The 25,392-nt window shown below is 39.6% G+C and overlaps 1 protein-coding gene across 4 annotated transcripts in view; it reads left to right on the forward strand.

Annotated features, from left to right (window-relative positions):
* The window catches only part of EML1 (EMAP like 1), a 200,070-nt gene that overhangs the window by 126,241 nt on the left and 48,437 nt on the right, over positions 1 to 25,392 (forward strand). For all 4 annotated transcript variants that reach the window (XM_073349634.1, XM_073349633.1, XM_073349636.1 and 1 more), the window contains exons 4-6: positions 6,788 to 6,922; positions 13,797 to 13,825; positions 20,100 to 20,229. In XM_073349634.1, coding sequence (XP_073205735.1) covers positions 6,788 to 6,922; positions 13,797 to 13,825; positions 20,100 to 20,229 — 294 coding nt within the window. The remainder of the gene's footprint in view (positions 1 to 6,787; positions 6,923 to 13,796; positions 13,826 to 20,099; positions 20,230 to 25,392) is intronic.

Below are 25,392 nucleotides of genomic sequence, written 5' to 3' on the forward strand. Positions count from 1 at the left end.
GTTGCCATTAGACAAAAGTATAAGAGGAGAAAATGTAGGGGAAAAGAATACAGGCCGTATCTTGCTCAGTAGGGATTCTGGTGCAGTCTATAGACTAGCATATAGCTTAGCTTTCAAAAGGAAATAATCACTCATTCTCTCTGCTTGAAGAGATTGTAAGAGATCACAGTGGAGCAAAACGGTGAGGACTGAAGATGAAAATAAACAAACTGGTACAAAAAGAACACTATAAAAAGCATGGTTTTGTACAGAGTATAAAATACTTTAATAAGATAAATTCCTGTTGCTTCCAAACTAGCAACATATGCCCTCTGAGAAATTGCTCTCTCTCTTGGAATTAATGTACGACATTCTGTACTGGAGCAACAATGATTTTTAACTGGCATAAATACAAAATCACTATGCAGTTTCAATTAATTCTTCTGTTTTAATACCCTCAACTATTAAGAAAAAAGTTTTTAAATAAATGGAATATAAACACAAATATTCTCTTTAGAGTGAACTTTGAGTGGCAAAACTAATCTATTACATTACGTTACTAACAATAGAAGATATTAATGTATCACACTCAAAGGCATAATGCAATTAAAGCCATAAAAGAGTTCTTGAATTTATTCTAATTAATTTAAATGAAGGTGAGGGAGCATGTTAGACAAAAATTGTTAAACCAAATTGTGCACCATTTACAATTACCTTAATTGGGGCTGGCAAATTTTCTGATTCAAATTTTGACTTCACTTCAACATTGTGGGTCTGAAAGCTCAGCTTGAACTTGAATATTATTAGATTCCTGTTTCATTTAGGAGAAAAAGAGAGAGAGAGTGTGTGTATGTGAACGAGAGAGAGCGGGAGAGAGAGGAGAGAGAAAATTCCAATGGAAATATAGATGCAGCAGGCCTGGTATTTATGCCTGCTACTGTATTTTCCACTCCATGCATCTGATGAAGTGGGTTCTAGCCCACGAAAGCTTATGCCCAAATAAATTTATTAGTCTCTAAGGTGCCATAAGGACTCCTCGTTGTTTTTGCTGATACAGACTAACACGGTTACCACTCTGAAACTTCTCTGATGTTTGTACATCAGGGTAGCTTCATTAAAGTCAGTGGAACTACACTAGTATAAACTTTGGAAATTTCAGTAAGCCAACTAGGATATTTTCTTCTGGGGTTACTCCCATTAGCCAGGCTAACACAGCACAGTTTTCCCCTTTAGTTAGCAAAACCCTTCACTTTTGTTGATATAGATATCTATATACCATACAGTCATAGTATGTTTAACATATTCATTAATACATATATGATTAATTAATTCGTCAGATACCTTTTGACCACTGCACCTCCGCTCTCTCCACTTAGCCATCTCCACCCAGACTTATTCTAATATTGCAAACCTCTGAGCAACTTCAAATATCTTGCACTCTTTAAATACCCAGTTACACAAGTTACCTAATTCTGCCCCTAACCTGCCCTGTTAGACTGGTCTTTGATTCAGGATGGGCTGCTATCAGCCCTGGATAGGGCTTAAGCTCCAATATTTTGGGACTGTGTATATCTAGAATTAGACTCTTTATGCTTTTTGGGAAAAACTATTTGCAGCCAGGGTGGAGCAACACTTGTTCTAGTCCTGGAAAGGCCCATTATATTAAATTTTAAAGCTGTGACCTTTGTAATAGAAAAGCTGTTTCAGGTTACATTTAGATGTTGTCTTCTCCCTCTGAGTTCTATGAAGTTTCTCAATAATGTAAGAACATAAGAACGGCCATACTGGGTCAGATCAAACGTCCGTCTAGCCTAGTATCCTGTCTTCCGACAGTGGCCAATGCCAGGTGCACCAGAGGAAATGAACAGAACAGGTAACCATCAAGTGATCGATTGCCTGTCTCCCATTCCCAGCTTCTGGCAAATGGAGGCTAGGGACACCATCCCTGCTCATCCTGGAATGGACCTATCCTCCATGAATTTATCTAGTTCTCTTTTGACCTTCATAAAGGCCTCTGGCAAGGAGTTCCACAGGTTGACTGTGTGTTGTGTGAAAAAATACTTCCTTTTATTTGTTTTAAACCTGCTGCCTATTAATTTCATTTAGTGACCCCTAGTTCTTGCGTTATGGGAAGGAGTAAATAATATTTCCTTATTTACTTTCTCCTCACCAGTCATGATTTTATAGACCTCTATCATATCCCCGCTTAGTCGTCTCTTTTCCAAACTGAAAAGTCCCAGTCTTATTAATCTCTCCTCGTATGGAAGCCTTTCTCTACCCTAATAATTTTTGTTGTCCTTTTCTGAACCTTTTCCAATTCCAATATATCTTTTTTGAGATGGGTTGACCACATCTGCACGCAATATTCAAGATGTGGGCATACCATGGATTTATATAGAGGCAATATGATATTTTCTGTTTTATTATCTATCCGTTTCTTAATGATGCCCAACATTCTGTTTGCTTTTTTGACTGCCGCTGCACATTGAGTGGATTTTTTCAGAGAACTATCCACAGTGACTCCAAGATCTCTTTCTTGAGTGGTAACAGCTAATTTAGACCCCATCATTTTATATGTATAGTTGAGATTATGTTTTCAATGTGCATTACTTTGCATTTATCATCATTGAATTTCACCTGCCATTTTGTTGCCCAGTCACTGAGTTTTGTGAGATCCTTTTGTAACTCTTCACAGTCTGCCAGGGATTTAACTATCTTGAGTAGTTTTGTATCATCTGCAAATTTTTCCTCCTTACTGTTTACCCCCTTTTCCAGATTATTTATGAATATGTTGAGTAGGACTGTTCCCACTACAGACCCCTGGGGTATTGGTATTACTTATGGTAAATATACAATACCTTGTTTTCCTAGTATAAGGATACCAAAAATTACTTCAGTGTTTTTAAACCCTCTCAAATATCTGTAAAATAGTTTTATATAAGATAATATGCTGTAAAGGCTTTACTGCCATAGGCTTTCATTGCCTTGTTTATCACTGATCAATGCAACCATCCTAAATATTTATACCATTACTGCACAACTGCATTGTATGTGTGTATATATGTGTGACGATTTATATTCTAATGCTTATCCTTGTAGTAATAGTGCTTGTTCTCTAGCTTGATATTATCCATTTGTTGATGATATCCTCTGATTTTTAAGAGAATTTAGGCTGCTTGTTGAAGCTCCGGAGATGGTCAGCATATACAGAGTATTGCTAAACATTCTTGTCATACATAGATATATTGTTGGACTGTAAATACGTATTTTGAACTGACCACACATCTGACTGAGGAGCCATAAAATCCATGGTACTTCACTCTTGCATGTAATTTCATATCTTGAATGTGCAGTTATGTGTGTCTTTAATTGTAAGTTTGTTTTAAATGTGTCTTGTTCCACACTTGTTGTATTCACTTTTATTCTGCTTTGTTTATGCACCTCTCAGTCATGGATTAAACAGGTCTGTGAGTCTTCTCAATGCATGCAAACTGAAAAAAACCACTGTAAGGTGAGGGATTCTTGGTAGTATTGTAGTGTCATAGTTCAGTAGGTTTTCCCTGCTGTCATAGCTCAGTCTGTGCAGGGGGGTTATTTTAGTGATGGTGTTTCTATCATAATACATAATTGTAGTAACTGTTACAACCTTCAGTATTTTCAGAAATAAATTTTGCAACATATACTCATAACCAATGTGTTTAAATGGACCAGAACTTTTATAAAGTAATTAACTCAGTAATGGTACCTCTACTTTTTGTGCTAACGTTCTCTCCATTATAGTGATGATTTTTCATAATGCAAATTCCTTCAAACATATTTGCTTATTTCATCTTGTTTCCTAAGTATTGTAAGTCAAACATTTTGTCCTGGTGTTGCACCATTAAAAACTACCTTTCCTTAAATTAATTAAGAAGGCCAAACTCTGGACTCTATATTCTTGTACACCCCTATAAATCAGTGTTCTAGTTTCTGTGATCCTTATGCTTCTCATTTAAATTCCAGTTGAAGTATCAGTATGTCTGCTGTGTCCAGAATAAGCATGTCAATAGTGTTCACTGTAGCATCTTAGTTTTTAATTATATAAAAATATGGTATTAGACATACCAAAATATGTGCATGCTTAAATTGATTTAACAGTATGATGGTGTTGCCGTAACCCTTATCTTTTCTTGCCTCGTCACTTCCCTACTGCCTGTCACTATTGCTCATTATGTCAAGGCTAAAATCTAAATTGTAAAATCAGTGAGCCAGGGACCATGTTCTTCTGTGAAATGTCTAGCTCTCTCTTGGGTCCTATAAAATAATAGAGTTTTTATAGGTAGGGTGACCACTGGTCTCTTATTTTAAGGGACCATCCTTTATTTAATTGATTTATCCCTTTTGGTTACCACTCATCCCTTATTTTAAAATGTATTTAAATGTATTAAAACTGTTAAGTAATATTTTAAACATTAAATTGAAGCTTATGATAATTGCATTGTATATTTGAGGCAATAGAAATATCCACTTGAGAGAGAAAAATACATGATATGCTAAAGGAAATGGTGTTTCCCTGAAATATCCCTTAAAATAGAGCGTTCTCTCTTATTTTTCTTGTGGTTTTCCCTTATTTTCTATTCAGAGGTGTAATTGAGGTTAGAATTTGGCACATAATCATAATTAAGGATGCACAAGGGATGTATTAGCAGGCATGTGTTAGTATCAGTATCTAACGTACTGTGTCATTATTGATGAAGTAGTGCTAGTCAATAGCAGTGTCATACTTAGCCTCCAGTTTTATATGGAACTTTTCTGAGAGTAAGGTTCAAACTTCTCAAGTTGCCACACATTTTTTAACTGAAGACAATGCTTTAGTTAAAAAGAAAGCATTCTTAATTTCAGTTCTCTTGTCCTTGTAATTTTTTGTTTTCAGGCTGAGCTTAAGAACTTTACAAGTGAAATTGAAATTATTCATATATTTAAAGGCAAAACATTAATGGTAAAACATGAATTGTAAAATATTTTTATTTAAGAAAATTTGTTTTGTCCTTCCATGTTAATATACTTTTAAAATGAAATTTCTTTCTCCAGAAAGAAGACAGCATTTTGTGTTGTGGACAGTAATGAAGTTATTTAATATTTGTTGCTAAATTTTTGACATTTAAAGTGAGATTAAAATGTGCTCTGTAACTTACAAATTATCTAACATAGATGCAACAAGTTGCATCTTTAAAGGCATAATTTAGTGCCATTAAGCGATGTTACCTTTTCATTCCATAGGTAGTGAACATAATACAAAATATAGGCCCTGATCCTACAAACATAGGCTTAATTTTATGCACTGGTGTGATGGAGTTCAGTGGGCAATTCATGCAAGTAAAGGCACTCATAAGAGTAAGTGTTTTGAGGACCAGTTTTTAATTGGAGAAACATTAAAATAGACTACATTATAAATTAAAATGTTTTCATTATGTCCTTTATCCCTTTCACCCAGGGCCAGCCTAAAATATACTGATTTTTGAACTGAAAGCAAGATTTGATCCTTTACTACCATCACTTCCTTGTTGTCAATTTATTTTTCCCAACTACCTATGCAGCTTAGCAACCCACATATTCTCTGTGTTATTTCATCACCCAAAAGAATATTCTTATTTCAACTTAATAATTTACATTTTGGTTGGGTTTTGTATCAGAATGCATCCAAAACAATTTGTACCACCATCAGGTGCTCCAAAAGAGAGAATATGGTAGCTGACATAAAGCTTTCCAGGATGCATCTGATGTTTCTGACCGTGTAGAACTTAAAATGGAGACATCCTTTCAGAGTAGTGCTTGGTTAGGTAGCAACTTAGCAGCTAAATAATAGTGGTTTAGGTCTGGCAAGTTGGTGAAGTGACCACAGTAATCTCTCTCCCCCTTTAAATATAAAGTCTTAAGCGGCCATCTATTTTGCTAGTTACTAAAACTGATTATGGTTGAGTCTTCTGTCTAACTAAAGAGAGCTGGATGCTGAGGGCACACTAAAGAGTGATGCAAAACCCTCCTGGTAGAGACATTCGGAGGAAGGAAAGTTGGAAGAGCAAATTAGCCCTCTGAGAATTCCCTCACAGAGGAAAAGGGGAAAAGATCTTTTTAGGATCTATGTTTTTTTTTCATAAATGTAAGTAGGAGTGTCACATGTTGACAAGATAATGACTGAAACTGCCGAAATATTTAAGAAGTCTCAGTTTACTCATCACCTTTGGGTATATTAAAACTGGGTTGAAAGTACAGTATAGAGTAGTTGATACTGAATTAAAGACTGAATGGATATGAAGAGACATGGTCAGCTTATTAGTGCTCAAAATTTGACCTACTTTGAGAATTATGTGTAATATGGCTAGGAATGTCAAATGTTATACTTTCTTTTTAAATCTATCACTCCATTCTCTAAATTTAGTTTGGACTGATGTACAAAAATTGTAAGTGTGACCTCTCTGATATTCTGCTTCAGAAGTCTATGTATCGCGTATACCTGAGCAGTGGATATTCCAACTGGCATCAGTGATGCTAGTATAGCACCTCTTGTAGACTGAAAAATAAGCAAAAAGGCAGTCATGTTAACCTCCATTGCAGTAGATACCCAGCAAAATAGTCTGACGGCTGCAGTTCAGTTCTTAGTAACCTAAATCATTATCTGTTCTAGAAAGTAATTTGTTAAATAGGTATGTTAATGCTCTTAGAAATAAAAGTGCAATTAAACTTTCTGAGGTATAGTTTATCAAAATCAATTTGTAATAAAATACTCTTTTATATGTACTGCTATATAACTTACTCCCTTTTTTGTTAGTACTGTCAAAAGAACCAGCTCAGCTGAACGTGTATCCCCAGGAGGTCGAAGGGAAAGCTATGGAGATTCCAAAGGCAGCCGCAATCGCACTGGATCCACCAGCAGTTCTTCTAGTGGTAAAAAGAACAATGAGAAGTATGTGATATTTTTAATGTTTCCCTCTTTCCCACACTGACTGCCCTAATAATGAAGTTACTAATTTTAAATAAGCAACTATTGAAAGTTTGGATTTTCTAATGAGACAGCAATCAGACATGAGATGTCTCTGCTCCTGGACTTCAGGAAAGCACACTTAGACTCCCTCAGGGAGCTGATGGGTAGGATCCCCTGAGGGACTAACATGAAGGGGAAAGGAGTCCAGGAGAGCTGGCTGTATTTCAAGGAATCCCTATTGAGGTTACAGGGACGAACCATCCCGATGTGTCAAAAGAATAGTAAATATGGCAGGCGACCAGCTTGGCTTAACGGTGAAATCCTTGCGGATCTTAAACATAAAAAAGAAGCTTACAAGAAGTGGAAGATAGGACAACTGACCAGGGAAGAGTATAATATTATTGCTCGGGCATGTAGGAATGAAATCAGGAAGGCCAAATCACACCTGGAGTTGCAGCTAGCAAGAGATATTAAGAGTAACAAGAAGGGTTTCTTCAGGTATGTTGGCAACAAGAAGAAAGCCAAGGAAAGTGTGGGCCCCTTACTGAATGAGGGAGGCAACCTAGTGACAGAGGATGTGGAAAAAGCTAATGTACTCAATGCTTTTTTTGCCTCTGTCTTCACGAACAAGGTCAGCTCCCAGACTGCTACACTGGGCATCACAGCATGGGGAGTAGGTGGCCAGCCCTCTGTGGAGAAAGAGGTGGTTAGGGACTATTTAGAAAAGCTGGACGTGCTCAAGTCCATGGGGCCGGACGCATTGCATCCGAGAGTGCTAAAGGAATTGGCGGCTGTGATTGCAGAGCCATTGGCCATTATCTTTGAAAACTCGTGGCGAACGGGGGAAGTCCCAGATGACTGGAAAAAGGTTAATGTAGTGCCAATCTTTAAAAAAGGGAAGAAGGAGGATCCTGGGAACTACAGGCCAGTCAGCCTCACCTCAGTCCCCGGAAAAATCATGGAGCAGGTCCTCAAGGAATCAATTCTGAAGCACTTACACAAGAGGAAAGTGATCAGGAACAGTCAGCATGGATTCACCAAGGGAAGGTCATGCCTGACTAATATAATCGCCTTCTATGATGAGATTACTGGTTCTGTGGATGAAGGGAAAGCAGTGGATATATTGTTTCTTGACTTTAACAAAGCTTTTGACATGGTCTCCCACAGTATTCTTGTCAGCAAGTTAAAGAAGTATGGGCTGGATGAATGCACTATAAGGTGGGTAGAAAGTTGGCTAGATTGTCGGGCTCAATGGGTAGTGATCAATGGCTCCATGTTTAGTTGGCAGCCAGTATCAAGTGGAGTGCCCCAAGGGTCGGTCCTGGGGCCGGTTTTGTTCAATATCTTCATAAATGATCTAGAGGATGGTGTGGATTGCACTCTCTGCAAATTTGCGGATGATACTAAACTAGGAGGAGTGGTAGATACGCTGGAGGGCAGGGATAGGATACGGAGGGGCCTAGACAAATTGGAGGATTGGGCCAAAAGAAATCTGATGAGGTTCAACAAGGATAAGTGCAGGGTCCTGCACTTAGGACGGAAGAACCCAATGCACCGTTACAGACTAGGGACCGAATGGCTAGGCAGCAGTTCTGCGGAAAAGGACCTAGGGGTGACAGTGGACGAGAAGCTGGATATGAGTCAACAGTGTGCCCTTGTTGCCAAGAAAGCCAGTGGTATTTTGGGTTGTATAATTAGGGGCATAGCCAGCAGATCGAGGGATGTGATCATTCCCCCCTATTCAACATTGGTGAGGCCTCATCTGGAGTACTGTGTCCAGTTTTGGGCCCCACACTACAAGAAGGATGTGGATAAATTGGAGAGAGTCCAGCGAAGGGCAAGAAAAATGATTAGGGGTCTGGAACACATGACTTATGAGGAGAGGCTGAGGGAACTGGGATTGTTTAGTCTGCAGAAGAGAAGAATGAGGGGGGATTTGATAGCTGCTTTCAACTACCTGAGAGGTGGTTCCAAAGAGGATGGTTCTAGACTATTCTCAGTGGTAGAAGAGGACAGGACAAGGAGTAATGGTCTCAAGTTGCAGTGGGGGAGGTTTAGGTTGGATATTAGGAAAAACTTTTTCACTAGGAGGGTGGTGAAACACTGGAATGCGTTACCGAGGGAGGTGGTAGAATCTCCTTCCTTAGAAGTTTTTAAGGTCAGGCTTGACAAAGCCCTGGCTGGGATGATTTAACTGGGGATTGGTCCTGCTTTGAGCAGGGGGTTGGATTAGATGATCTCCTGAGGTCCCTTCCAACCCTGATATTCTATGATTCTATGATTCTTCTGTATTAAACAGAGGATAGTTTTAAAGTACTCCGTCATGTAAACACTTTTTCAAGTTGAGATTACACATTTTGTTTGCCTTATTGTATTCTAAGCTATGAGCAATGTGAAAATTTTGAGTTGCATACAGTAATACCAAAAAAGCTTAGAGTTATTAATCCTTCTTTCCAGTATGTTGTTGGACTCCTTCATGTTACTTCTTGTGATATTTTTCTTTGGAGAATGCAGTCATTTGTCTAGGGCATCATGTCTTCCCTCTGCTGATATGTTAGCAGATTTTTAAAGTGACTGTTCATATTCATGGAGACATTTGGTAATGTCTCCATAGTCAAGGTTATGTTGAGATTTGCATGTAAAGCAGGACTACAATCTCTGTTTCATACTTTAAAATCTGATTTTAGTTTCCAGGTTTGGCACAAAACTTTTTATAGCACAACTGAAGTTTCTATATTTATTTTAGGGAAATATTTACTAATTTTTGCAGAGGAAGCATGGAAATGTTGTTGTCCTATTTTCCTTATTTCTTTGATTCCTTCCAGATAGCTCATAAACTCTGTGCACACACATGGTAATAACCTCTTGGACATAGGCCATTTTTAAAATTAAACAAACAAAAATTTATTTTTCTTATTCAGTATTCACAGTTTTGAGCTACACAAAGTTTAGGTGACAGAATAGCTCAGGTCCTTCTGCTACTTACATTCGCTGATAGTGCTCTGCAGGTATCCATGATGAAGCAGGTCTAGGTTGGGCTTTGGGAGAGAGAGTTGGGGCTTTAGGTAGTATGATGTGTAAGGGAAGCAGGCAGACTAAGTGAGGCTTTGCAGGAACACGAGGGGTTGAGTGGGGCTTTGGAGAACAGGTTTTCCAGGAGGCTGGATAGAGAGAAGAAGCTTATGTGCAGGTGCTTTACAGAGGGCTTGGGATGAAGGGAAGCCCATTGTCTTTACACCATGGCATAGAAACTCTCTCTTCTTCTGATGCTGCTGCCTTGGCTTTCCAATGCAGCATCCCTGGGGAAGACAAACTGCTGAGTTGTTTACACATCTAGGATGGTCTTGGGAGGCTAAGTCACTGGAATGGCAGTCAGGAGAGCTAGGTTCATTTCCTGCCTTTGTCTCAAGGTTTGTGTGTGGTTTTGGCCAAACCATGATCTCTCTGTGTCTCCATCCCCACCTGTAAAATGGGGAGGATAATAATACTACTCTACCTCATAGGATGTTGTGATCATAAAAACATTAATGTTAATGAGGATCATACAACGACATAGTGCTGCTGTTCTTTATGAAGTTCTTTCCAACCACGACCAGTTGACTGGTTAGGGACCATTCCAGGCTTTCCACAGATCCGTCCTTAGTGCCTAGATTAGATAATTAGTTAAAGGTTTTAGCGTAGATTAGATAGTTTTTAATCATTAATTGTTAAGGATAACATTTATAGTTAATTTTAGTCAAGTTTTCTTTGGCTCTGGGATGGCGTCTCCGAAGATCAAGAAACCTGGCTTCAAGAGATCTGTTTCCTGCCCTCAGTACCTCCAACATCTACACATACACTGGATGTCTTGTGTGCCTAGGGGAGGTTCATTCTCTGTTTGATTGCTCTAGTGGTTCTACATTTACTCAGGGCTCTAGAAAGGGACTGCAGGTGATACTGCTCCAGGAGGCATTGGCAGCACAGCTCACCAGATCCAAACATTCACAAAGATCTGAAAGATTCCATAGACGGGCATCAGCCCCTAATACACTGAGAGCAAAGAAACCTAACACTAGACAAAAATTGTCTACATCACCACTAAGTATTAAGAGATCTGCAGCTCCAAGAAAGAATTCAAAATCTAAAAGCAGAGTCCTTGTCAATGTCATTGTCTTTGTCCAAAGCCAGTCTATGAGAGAGAGAGTGTCTGGATCCCTCTGATCTGATTACACCTAACGAACTGGAGATCAGAAAAGACTCTGTGACAAGACTTGCTGGTTTGAACTAGAGTAAATGGTGGATTCTCTGTAACTTGAAGTCTTTAAATCAAGATTTCAGCCCTTCAGTAACTCAGCCAGAGGTTATGGGCCTATTACAGGAGTACCTGGATGAGGTTCTGTGGCCTGCGATGTGTAGGAGGTCGGACTAGATGATCAGGATGATCCCTTCTGCAGGGCTGTCCCTAGGGGAGTGAGGGGCCCAGGACAAATCAACCTCCCTGCTAGTCTCCTCACCTACTGCCCGGCATGCCCACCCAGCTGCCGCTCGTCTCCTCACTCCCTGCCTACCCGCCCGCCCGCTGTTCTCTTCCTCACTCTGTCCTCCTGCCTGCCTGACACTCGCCTCCTTACCTGCCTGCCCACCACTCGCCTCCCTGCTAGTCTCCTCGCTGTCCATCCGGTGTGCCCTCCCACCTGTCTGCCCGACTGCCACTCTCCTCCTCGCCATTCACCCACCCGCCTGCTGCTCGCCTCCTCACCTCCCTGCCGGCCACTCGCCTCCCCGCTAGTCTCCTCGTCGTCCATCTGGCACACCCCCCTGCCTCTCTTCCTGGCAGCCACTCACCTCCTCACCCCTGTCCGCCTGCCTCCTCACCCCCCGCCATGCCTGCCCACCCGCCGCTCTCGTCACCACGTGCCTGCCTGACACTCGCCTCCTCATCTGCCTGTCCACCACTCGCCTCCCTGCTAGTCTCCTTGCTGTTGGTCCAGCGTGCTTCCCCGCCTGTCTGCCCAACTGCCACTCTCCTCCTCGCCATTCGCCTGCCTGCCTACCGCTCACTGCTCACCCGCCTGCCCTCTGCTTGCCTCCCTGCTAGGATCCTCGCCGTCCATCCGGCACACACACCCCCATCCACCCGACCGCCACTCTTCTCCTCACCGCCCACCCGCCTGCCTCCTCAGCCCCCTCCCACCTGCCTGCCTGTCGCTTGCTTCCCCGTTCACCTCCTCACCTCGCCCGCCCGCCTCACCTCCCTGACCACCTCCTCACCTGAATATCAGGACATATGGTGTCCGATTGTACATTGGTCGGGACACAGGACAAAGGGCTAAATATCGGGACAGCCCCAATTTTATCAAAGCGAGGGGGCCCCCAAAGCGTGGGGCCCAGGGTGGTCGCCCCAAGTCACCCCCTGCCCAAAGGATGGCTCTGTCTTTCTGACCTTAAGATCTATGAGTCTATGAAACACTGAGAGAGGGGTATTAATTCCATAAATTCTTTATTCATCGGCACCTTTCCTTAGAGACGTCTGTGTTCTCTTGTCTTTTGGGGTCATCTGTATGAAACATACCACAGTAATCTTTAAAAGGGTTATTAAATATAGAGAAAATGGAATTAAAACAAAAGAAAACATTTGCGTGACACATCTAGATTTACACTTCTCAGAAGTGACACTAGACTAGGTGTTCTCAGCTTAGTTACAGAAGGGACGGGGGGAGAAGAAAACAAAAGAGCTTACATCTCTTGAAAGCAATCCCCTCTCTCTGACCACTTTGGTCCCTTTGTCATCATTGCACTTAGTGTCTAGATAGCAACTCCTTTCTTGTCCCCCTCAGACATGCTTATTAAATCCCCTCTTGAATTTTTCCCAAATAGTTTGCTGAACACGCGCACACACACACACACACACACACACACACACAATAGGGTTTGTCAACAGCTTTAATCTCCACCTTCCAGGAGATGTCCACTGAAGAAGACGATACACTTAACCATGATTGGTAGTTGCCTTTCAAAGGCTTACCGACCTAGTTCAGATACCAGCTTTCACAGATGACTTTGGCTGGTTGTACCCCTTATGGACAGGGTACATAAATACTTAAATACTCCCCCAATTATGTTTTTTCTGTTGTCAATGAACTGTGAATTATGGACAGAGGCCCAGGCCCTCTGTCACACTGATATACAAAGGGCCGGCTCCAGGCACCAGCGTTCCAAGCAGGTGCTTCGGGTGGCAGTCAGAAAGGGGCGGCAGTGTTCCTGCGGTGCTGGCAATTTGGCAGCAGCTTCTGCCTTTTGCCGTCCTGGGCGGCAATTCGGCAGCAGCTTCTCTCTTCTGCTGTCCGTGGCGGCAATTCAGTGGGAGTTTCTCCCTTCTGCCGTCTGTGGTGGCAATTCAGCAGCGACAGTTTTTTTTGCTGCTTGGGGTGGCAAAAACGGTAGAGCCAGCCCTGGATATACAGATACTCTTTAAAAAATATAACATCATTCTTTTTTGGTGTAGTTGTACACTGTTTTTGGACTGACAAGCATAGGTGGCCGATGGACAAAATTAATGATGGGATACTGTAGGTGCCAGAGATTCTTAATGTCTGCCGTGGTTGGACTAGATTTTCAAAGGAAAAAACTTGACATCTTGTGGGAGAGAGGCTGGGATCCCAGGGTTGTGAAAATAGTTGTATGAGAAATGTGAAAAAAGTTTTGGCATCTGTGAGCAGGGTACCACAAGGAAAATATTATTTTTACCATGTCCTCATGTTGTATGTGGTTTTTAATTAATTGATTTTATAAAATTATATGAACTATTACTATGGCATATGAAAAGTGTTGTATGCATGGCAAACTTTAAAAGAAAACTCCTTGATTATTTTCACAGCAAACCCAAGGAACCAATGTTCAGTGCAGGTAGGTTCTGTTTTATTTTTTTCCATTTCTAAAGAGATAACTTGCATGCTGATGCATTTTTTTATTGTACAGTGATTTATCAGGGAAATCGGCTTTCGGATTCAGAGCCTTTCACTTACAGGCCACTGGTGGCCTACTTCTTAGTGGCCAATGGGTCTGCATTGTGACTGGAATCCTTTTTGGCAAGAAGGCCAAGAACAAAAAGCTATGAAAATGGAAACTACCTTCTTACCAAATAGAGATATTCCTGTTCAAAACAGGATTAAGGTTTTTGTGGGTCGAAGTATATTTGAAGCTCAGACTATGGCTCTCTGCACTATACAATATTTTAAGTGTGATTCTACTCATAAAAATGAGCAAATGCAATTAAGAGATTTCATATTTATGTCTCAGTTCTTTCCTGAGCAAAATTGCCAAGTTACAAATAAAAATACTGTTTTTCTAACTGAAGCTCTGGAAGCTCATCTTTTGACTTGAAAGTCAGTGTTCTTTTCTTTCCTGCTCATGCATCATCACCATCAACAAGATTCTGCAGGCTACATTCTAAATTTAAATAAGGACAGAGTTTATTTGCCTCTGCCATTAAAACTTTACAAACAATCCTGTTGATGGCATGTGACACAAAATAGAGTACAGCTTGCTTCCCTGTTGGCTCTGCAGAGCCAAGCAAAAGTAAAAAGTAGTAAAAACTTACTTTGTCATTGGAATAAGCAAATGTGATGGAATGCACACTGAAAACAAATCTGCTGGTTCAGCACGTGGTGTTTTTATAGTTACCTTTCAGACTATAATCATAATTTAAGTTAAAGATGGAGGATTTCTGTTTCTTGGGCTGATAATCAAGACCCCGCAGCAAAGCACATGGTAACTTCCAACTTATATGTATGTGTATATATATATATATATATATATCTTCTTACTATATGTTCCATTCTATGCATCCGATGAAGTGGGCCATAGCCCATGAAAGCTTATGCTATAATAAATTTGTTAGTCTATAAGGTGCCACAAGTACTCCTGTGTTCTTCTAAGTAGTCCTGTTGACTTCATTGGGAATACTCATGTACTTATTGCTTCTCTGGATCACAGCCCATGTCCCTCTCATGGATACAAGTTCAAGAACAAGAAAATAGCTTCTGATATGCTACATTTATACTTTTGTCTCATAGTAACTTTTTTTCTTTTTCACTTTCCTGGAAAAGGGCACATTTGGCTTTAATAGTTTTTTGTTTCAAAATTTGCTATTGAGATACATAGATTAAATTATTCATTTAAGTTATGTGAGTTTGATCTTACCCTTCTGATTCAGGCAAAATTACCACTGAAATCAGTTAGAGGTTTTTTTTTCTAGGCAAAGTATATCCCAAATTCCTAAATATTTAATTATTTTTAGCATAAAGTTACATAATGGAGCTTAAACCAATCTTTTAATGATAAAATAGCTCTAAATGTATTACTCTTGGCTAGAAAAACAGAGTTTTGAATGCAGTAACACACAATCCATTGAATGGACTATGGGTCAATGTTTTGTCAAGCAGCAGGTTAGCCTCTAAGAGAATACAGCTGGACAACCAATAGAGCAGGGGTGTAGGTGAGCCTGACTGTACTCAAACCCATCTTTATCTAGCACTTCTGTCTCTGTCTCTGTAATCACAAGGGAAGCGCCGTGTGACACACTGCAAAGGTAGGCATCACTTCCAAAACCTCATAGCTCTCTATGCAAAACTGTTACCAGGGTGACAGAAGCTATATTTTTATACAGCCAATATACATTTTTATTGGAAAGTTAAAACTCTTCAATTTATTTGAGTAAGGTTAAAAATATTCATGTAAAAGTGTCTGAATTATAACCCTTGATGCACTATAATGATAACAATGGGTTATAATTTAGATTTTGGTTGACTTTGGTAAATGACTTTTTTAAAAATTCAGTGTTGAGAGAGCTATATGGCAGCACCTGGATGTCTCACTGTGTTTGAAATGCTGTTTTGCACTTCTGCTAACATGCCCTGTGATATAGAACCTGCCCTGTTTTTGCTGTTTTGCTGCAAATCTAATGTATGCTTATAGAAACATTGTTTTTTTCCCCTGCTTATATCTTCCTTGGTAGATTGTAGATTTGTCTGAATTATCAGTAAGCAGAAGTAGGTGTAAAATTAATTTTAAATGTTTTTTGCACAGTGTAGTAATACAGAATTATGTTTATTAAATGGATAGTATTGATTTCTGAAACATAATTTAATTGGACATTAAATATGCACATATGGTACATATCTGTAACTTGTCTCTTTGATATAACCAGAGATCTTGTCTTGGATTTTAGAAGTTGCTTATTCTTAACCAGTTTTTCACTAACCTGCATCTTTTAGCTTTCCATCAATTAAGTTTAAGCCTTTATAAAGGAATGACTGTTTTACTCTCAAGACTAAATTTTGGAAGGGGCTTCAACCCCACCACTGTATATTCATAGTGCAGTTTTATGTCTGAAACTAATAGTGGGTTCAATTGCAGATCTAATTAGCATTAAGACATCTTACTACTAAGGCTGTCGATTAATCACAGTTAACTCACGTGATTAATTAAAAAAATTAATCACGATTAAAAAAGTTAATCGTGATTAATCACAGTTTTAATCACACTGTTAAACAGTAGAATACCAATTGAAATTTATTAAATATTTTGGATGTTTTTCTATATTTTTAAATATATTGATTTCAGTTACAACACAGAATACAAAGTGTGCAGTGCTCACTTTATATTATTATTTTTTATTACAAATATTTGCACGGTAAAAATGATAAACAAAAGAAATACTATTTTTCAATTCACTTCATACAAGTATTGTAGTGCAATCTCTTTATCGTGAAAGTGCAACTTACAGATGTAGATTTTTTTTGTTACATAACTGAACTCAAAACCAAAACAATGTAAAACTTTAGAACCTACAAGTCCACTCAGTCCTACTTGTTCAGCGAATTGCTAAGAGAAACAAGTTTGTTTACATTTACAGGAGATAATGCTGCCTGCTTCTTATTTACAATGTCACCTGAAAGTGAGAACAGGCGTTCACCTGGCACTTTTGTAGCCAGCATTGCAAGGTATTTAAGTGTCTGATATGTTAAACATTCGTATGCCCCTTCATGCTTTGGCCACCATTCCAGAGGACATGCTTCCATGCTGATGATGCTTGTTAAAAAAATAATGCATTAATTACTTAGTGACTGAACTCTTTGGGGGAGAATTGTATGTCTCCTGCTCTGTTTTACTTGCATTCTGCCATATATTTCATGTTTTAGCTGTCTCGGATGATAACCCAGCACATGTTGTTCGTTTTAAGAACACTTTCACTGCAGATTTGACAAAACACAAAGAAGGTACCAATGTGAGATTTCTCAAGGTAGCTACAGCACTCAACCCAAGGTTTAAGAATCTGAAATCCCTTCCAAAATCTGAGAGGGACAAGGTGTGGAGCATGCTTTCAAAAGTCTTAAAAGAGCAACACTCTGATGCAGAAACTACAGAACCCAAACCACCAAAAAAGAAAATCAGCCTTTTATAGGTGGCATCCAACTCAGCTGATGAAAATGAACATGCATCAGTCTGCACTGCTTTGGATCGTTATCAAGCAGAACCCATCATCAGCATGGACACGTCCTCTGTTGAACCATGAAGACATGTGAATCTTTAGTGCATCTGACACGTACATATCTTGCGACGCCAGCTACAACAGTGCCATGCGAACGCCTATTCTCATTTTCAGTGACATTGTAAACAAGAAGCGGGCATCATTATCTCCTGCAAATGTAACCAAACTTGTTTGTCTAAGTGATTGGCTGAAGTAGGACTGAGTGGACTTGTAAGCTCTACAGTTTTCATTGTTTTGTTTTTGAATGCAGTTTTTATGTACATAATTCTACATTTGTAAGTTCAACTTTCATGATAGAGATTGCACTACAGTACTTGTATTAGGTGAATTGAAAAATACTATTTCTTTTGCTTTTTACAATACAAATATTTGTAATACAAATAAATATAAAGTGAGCACTGTATACTTTGTATTCTGTGTTGCAATTGAAATCAATATATTTGAAAATGTATAAAAGATCCAAAAAATTTTAAACAAATGGTATTCTATTATTGTTTAACAGTGCGACTAATTGCGATTAATTTTTTTGATAGTTTGTCAGCCCCATTGACTACCTAAAAGGAGAAAATGGACCTGCATTTGCTTCAGCTCATAAAATTTGTGGGTGCAGAAATACAGGCTATGTAAAAATTTGGTCCTTGGGTTCTTGTTTCTAGTTCTCTGATTCCTCTCTCTCTTTACATTTATAGTTATATAGTGATCTGATATTTAATGACCTTTGCTAAGGAAAGTAGGGATAAGGAGTGTGCAGTATTGTATGTGTATTTTTCATGCTTCAGTAGTCAAAATTGCAAAAGTCACTATGGTTCAAGTGACCAAATAATGAGAGACCTAATGATCTCCTCCCTTACCTGCCTTTTAATAATCATGATTAGAGTTGACATCACTAAAATCTGTTAACTTTCCAAATGTACAGTCTCATAATGCCTTAATAACTTTAGTGCTGGTAATATATTCTCAGCCTAATCACAGGGGTATCACATGCAAATATGAACAGTGATGTAGTTATCTATCTTGTGCAGTGCAAGAGCATATTTTGTTTCTTGGTAGAGAACTACAAATGTAATTATTTATAAATATCCAAACATGTCTTCAGTGTTATCAGTCATCTTGAACTCCACACACCTGTTAACATTTTAGTTGTGTCCACTTTTAATATTGTTTGTTTTCCATTCTTTCACTAGAAATCTCAATTAAAAAACTATTAGTTTTTTTTACTATCATGCCATAATTATACAGGACACCGTGCAAAAGCAGCGCTGTGACAGAACAACTAGGTTTCCTGAGCACATACATTTCTGCAGTACAATAGCAAAATATAGTTTAAACATATGACATTTCTTTACTGAATGAATTCTCTCTATAGATGAGACAATAATGAATGCATGTACTCCCATTAAAACACAGCTTTTAGTTTTTAAAATTAAAATAATACTGGCATGTGTGTTAATGATGATTGAAAATCCTTAGCATAACTTTAACAGACCTAAATTGTATACGTTTTATTTACATAATTTTTTTACTTCTGCCCTTCCATTTCCTCTGTGCACATGATTATTCTGTCTAGTAACTCTACAGATGTCACTGACTCCAAAAGTTCTTGATTCACATGAGAGCAAGGCTGAATCCTTTGATCTGCTGATGGAGCAGCAGAAGTCAGCACGTTTTGAATCTGGACAAACTTCACCAGAAGTTCACAAGACACCCTGTTTGGCCCTGCCAATTTCTAAAAGTCCTAGTCAGACCTTCATGCCATTTCCTAGATCTCCTAGTTTTATAAGCCCCATGAAATCCCCGAGTCAGTACTTTCAGATCTGTTATTAATTCATGCTTCTGTTCTCAGACATATTTCTTATAAGACCCCCAACTACAGTATTTCTAGTGTTTTCTCCTATAAATGTTTACTTTCTATCAGCAAAGTTCAGTTTTGTAGCTTCTTTCTTACATCATTTTTCTTTCTATAATGTGTTGTCAGTTTGTCAATTCTGTTTCAATGTTTAGCTATGCTTCAAACACTTAACTGTTTTTGCATGTACGTCAGCATGATTCTTTTTACTATTTGTTTGTGTTTATACGTGATGTACCTTTCACATTATGTATCAAGTGCAAAGTACATTTTTACACTGAGATGCAAAGAATGCAACTAAGTGTTTAAGTATTTTTAGATGCTGATGCTCAGAACTGTAAATATCCATCAAAAACTAAATAAAAGAATTTTAAGTGGCATTCCTGCGTTAATCGTAATTTTTACTTTGGTGTTTTTCCTCAGTTCTGGTATAAAAAGGAAATATGTACATATGGTATTGATTTTCCCTGAAAGTAATGGTTTGGTCTTAATCTTTTCATTTCTATAGTTCTTTGTTGCATAGTCTGGTTGAAGAGTTTGCTTCTAGTCTCAAAATATTTAGACCAAAAGGGGACTTTATACCCTTAGTTTGATAACCCCTATCTAGTGTTAGTTTGTGACTAAAACTAAAACAAAAGCTACATGTCCTATAATAGAAGTTTGAAACGCCATGTTATGCAAAAATATTATTCACTGAGATGATAGGTGGGAGCAGTTGGAGGAGAAATCTTTGCTGATGTGTTTATGTGTAACTCTCTGAACATTTCTGACCCTTTTTGTAGAAGAAGGATATGTAAAAATGTTTCTGCGTGGACGTCCTGTTACCATGTACATGCCCAAAGATCAAGTGGAATCTTACAATTTGGAAGCAAAAGTAGAACTACCAGCCAAGAGGCTTAAACTGGAATGGGTGTATCCTTTTTATGCTAGAGTATTACTGGTAACTACTAATTTCTTAGCAATTGTCTTAAAATTTTGTTATAAAAATTATTTAGCAAAATTGAGGTCTTTGAATTATTTTCTTTAATGAACTATTAGGCCACATTCACTTTTCAATAGGTGATAATTTCTTGAGGCTGCTGCTCCAGATTTTATGCAAAATAGTCAAGCAGCTCGAGGATGGTTTCACTTAAATGTTGCCTGAAGGTTATGTTTAAAACATGTTAACTATCACAAATTAAAATTAGTCATATTGCAAGAATTTAGTGAACTGTAATTACTAATTATAGTGTACATAAAACAAGTTTGCTTCTTTTCCGATACACATCAGTACTTTATTACGCTATATATATATTTTTAAATTGCACCCTTGTCTTTTTTAAGAGGTGCTATAATTGCAGTACACGGATAACAAAAGGGGTCTTATAGAACATTCTTGTACATGACAAATTCTCTTCACTGTAGTTAGAAATAAAGATTTTTTTTTTAAATGGAGCCTAAAGTTAGACTCAGAAATCCACATTTAGAAGCTAGTCACCTATTATCAAGTTTTGTTGTAAGTGTCATGATAGAAGTGAGACTTGAGCTGGGATTTGATGGAGGATAATGTGATCACTTTACACATTTTTATTGGATGCTCCTTCTTAGCATAAGGGCAAGCATTGGAGAATGCATGAAGATACTTGCTAGAAAATTTGACAGATGGGCAATGAAGGCTGCATTGGCATAGACCCCAGCCTCCACTCCCTCTACTCCGCCAACAATGTTTCAGTATCTTATACAAAATGATAGTTGTGATGGGGATAGGCCATGACTTCAGTGTGAGTATTCCCATGCTTTGTTTTTTAAAGTGTGATATCTATAGTATAACCTATTAGAAAGCTAAAGTTTTCAATCCATGGAAATATATCAAAGGTTAACAGCCTCAAGCCAGTGCTGGGTAGCTGGAAGGTTAGAAGGTAGAGGAGGAAACATATTTCCAAAGAATACCATGCTGAATTTTCCTTTCAGACTTTTTTTCCTTTGGATGTAGTCACTGGGACTGTTTCCAGGCTTAGAAGTTAAACTCATGTCTAAGTCTTTTCAGAATACGGGCACAAAGATGTTACTATTTTTTATTGTTATTTGTATTACCATAACACTTAGGAGCCCTAGGTATGGACCAGGACACCATTGTGCTAGATGTTGTACAAACACAGAACAAGACAATGGTCCATGCCCCAAAGAGATTACAACCTAAGTATGATGATAATGGAGTCTCACGTCAGTGTCAATATACAAGGATTCAGCAAACATTATAGGTGAACATGTATATGTGAGGTCAGACCAATGAGAGAAATGCAAAAATGGTTATATGTGGGACGGGCAAGGTTGTCCATGACCATTGCAGGCTGTTGTATCCTTGCTTTGTGGTGTTCATGTTTTTCACATAAGGTGTTAATCCGCCTTGCTTCAAAGCAGTTAATGGCAACATGACAAATATTCAGCCATCTTGCTCAGTTATGGGATCAACATGACATATTTTCAAGTTTGACTTCAGTGTGTCTGTATATTGTTTGTAGTGGCCTCCAGGAAAAGAAGCGTATTGCTTTAGATGACCATAAAGTATGGCCTCTGGTAGTTTCAATTTGGCCATACAAATGAGATGCTCCGACCAATGCAGCTGAGCTTTTATGAGCATGCTTTGAATGCCAGACATCCAAAAACAATCAAGGATATCAGTATTGGGAATCTTGTCCTACCATTTGATTCTGCAAACAGACTGAAGACAGCACATATGGAACTGATCAAATTTCCTAATGTGGCAGTGATATGTTGTCCAAGTCTCAAAACCATATAGAAGCATTGTAAGCATGACTCTCCAATAGACATTTAGCTTAGTGCTTATTTTGATGTCCCTATTGTTTCATAGGTGTTGTGTGAGCATTCCACATGCAGAACTGGCCTTGGCTATGTGATGGGTAATCTTGTCATCAGTTATGGCATTCTGTGACAGCATACTCTCTATATAGCAAAACTTCTCTATTGTATCAAGAGGAGTGTTGTTGATCTTAATAAGTGATAGACAAATGTATCACTGGACACAGGTTGGGTACATTACTTCAGTTTTCTTTCAGCTGATTTTGAAACCAAAGTGATTGACTGCCCTAGCAAAGTGATCTCGTATAAATTGAATGTCATCAACAGAGTCAGCAACCAGTACAGTCATCAGCAAATGAAATCTTAATGAGTTAACCCGCCACTTTTGTGTGAACACAGAAGCATTGCAGATTTCACAACTTCCCATCCGTACAGAACTGGATAAATACTCTTCTGTCAATGTCATGAAATGCATCCATAAGCATAGCCAAAAAACGATGGAAAAGAGTTAGAGAGCCAGCAGGCAACATTGTTTAGTGCCATTGATGACTGGAAAGAGGTCCAGTATCTCACCATTTTCCACCACTCTGGCCATCATCCCATCATGGAAGGAACGAATGACAAATAAATTTTGCAGGGAATCCAGATATAAACAAAGATTTCCAGAGTCCCTCATGATTTAGAGTCCAGAGTTTTAACTAATTTGGTAAACACTGTATAAAGACCACAGTTTTTCTCCCGGCACTCTTCCTGAAGCTGACGGGCTGTGAAGATCATGTCTGTAGTAGCCCATCCAGACCAGAATCCACATTGGGACTCGGAAAAGTTGATTTCCACAAGATAGGTGGTAAGTCTTCAGTATGACCCAGGCAAGAATTTTCCCAGCAACAGAGTAGGGAAATATCATAATGATTATCAGTTTGCCATATCACCCTAATGTTTATAGAGGTGGACAATGCTGGCATCCTTCAAATCCTGTGGCACCTACTCCTGCTTCCAAATAATGTGGAAGAGCCATGTGAGGTGCCTTCCAGTGTGGTAGCCACCCTACTTATAGATATCTGCTAGCATGCCATCCAGTCTGAGTGCTTTGCTTTGTGACATCTGCTTGATTGCTGTTGTGTTCTCAGAAGGTGGGAGCTTGTATGAGTTCTCCTTTTAATGGATGTTGTGGAAGAGCATTAGTTGCGTCCTTGGAAATTTTGAAAGGATGATTAAGAAGTGAGCTGAAATGTTCTCTCCGTTGAGCATGTATTTCTTTTTTCTCAGTTGAGTCAATTGCTGTCCAGTGTGCATACAGGGGTTATCTTGTTGCACCAGGGGCTACCACACCGCATGCAGGGTCAGATAAGTATAAAACAAAAAATAACAGATGGATACAGACAGGGAGAGCGAGGAAACAGTATGAGAGTATTGGTCAGCGTGATAGACAGTGGTCTCAGCACATCAGAGGCCTAACCAGTCTCGAGGCTTTTGTTTGCCTCTTGGCAAAGGAAAGTTTTGAGGAGGACAGTGAAGTAGCTTTGCAGATGTTTATGGGGTGCTCTTTCCAATCAGGAGGAGCAGCACAGGAGAAAGCACAAAGGTGCTTGTTTAAAATTTACCAAGTGGACAATGGAAGCTGGCATTGTAAGAACCTGTAGGGTTGGGATTCTGGGGGTTGTGGTCTGCTGACACCCCCACATCACCACAGGAGGCTTAGGCTGTGCTCCCCTGGGAGGACCCTGGGAGGCTAGGCTCATCAGCAAGTATTGTCCAGCAGGACCTGAGTCGCAGCTCCTCACAGCCTGCTGACTGGCTGGCACCAGTACAAAAGCCAGGAAGCTATGACAGGGAGTTGTCTGAGCAACAGCACAGTCTCCCTGCCTGTCTCTGCTTCAGACCCCGCATGTAAGAGCCCAGATTCTGACTCTGCCTGTCTCCTTACGCCTGACTCTTGGTTTGCCCTCTGGCCTTCTGGTACCTGACCCAGCCTGACTCCTGCTCTGACCACTAGGTCTGACCGCCCATGTCCCTGTCATGACAGGCATTCTCTGATTGGAGGTGGGAATCAACATCTCAATAGGTAGGGTGGGGAATAGGCCTTCAAGGTAAAATGAAGACAACTAGCATATGTTTAATGCTTCTGCCATGTGGTGTAGGCAGCAACAAGGGCTGGGATCAATACCTCAGGGCTCCTCTTAACAATACAAAACAGAAACAGCTTGAGCCACCACCCAGTAATCTTGAAAAATTAAATACCACTTCTGGGTGTCTTCAGAGACCGCATTTCTCCTCTCACAGGCACTGAATCTATGTATAACAAAATAAAACTTATTAAAAGAAGAAAACCCAGCATTAATTTGGGAAAACACTGCAACAATGACTTGAATGTACACAACCAATGAGTAAAACACCTGCCCCACAGTATCTTGGGCAGTGTCCTTTTTCTCAGTTTCCCACCTTGCAGCATGAAAGTCCAAGGGAGGAATGTCTTTTTAACATGCCACTCCCCTTTTTCCTCTGCTGTGCTCCACTCAGTTTGATGTCCAAGGTCAGCAACTTCCCCAGAGTCTGGGGATGTGTTTGGGTGAGTCACCTCCCGCCTCTGAGGGAAGAGGATGGTTGAGTGATGCCTCTGCATCTGCCCATCTGTGTCTCTGCAGTCTCTGCCGCTGTTTATCTCTGTCAATGTCTCTGCATGTCACTGCTGCTGCTGACAGCTGCCATCATCACTGCTGCCTGTACCTGCAATGCTGTGTTCTGAGGTTCCACCACTTAGTCCCTTTCTCAGTGATTTCAGCTCTGTAGTGATTTCACTGGATAGTGGGGAACCTCTCTGCTGCTGCCCCTTCTGCATTGTCTTTTCACCTCAACACTGTCTCTGTACCAGGTCTAAGGTTCCGCTCCCTTAGATCAGCTTATCAGTGAGCTCAGTTCCAGTAATCACTGAGAAAGAACCAGGACCTTCAAAATCAGTCTAGTCAGCTCTGTCTTTTCAAACACTTGAGGGAGGAGGGTCAAATGGTTTCGGGGACACTTTAAACAGGGTCCACACCACCAGGTAGGAACATCTGTCCCTACCCCCTCTGACTCTTACTTGGATACGGCATCACAACCGTACACTTAGTGAGTGAGGTTAACATTAGGGTGACCCCGTTAATTAGGGCAGGTTAATTACAGCCCTTCTGCCCCTTTACTCATACAATGAGGAGAACATTTCATTTCCCCTGCATTCAATACTAAAGTGAATTTTAACCCCAAATAGGCAAAACTGATCATTTTGTCAATGTAGGT

This window comes from Lepidochelys kempii, chromosome 6 (genome assembly GCF_965140265.1).
Source record: "Lepidochelys kempii isolate rLepKem1 chromosome 6, rLepKem1.hap2, whole genome shotgun sequence".
NCBI lineage: Eukaryota > Metazoa > Chordata > Testudines > Cheloniidae > Lepidochelys > Lepidochelys kempii.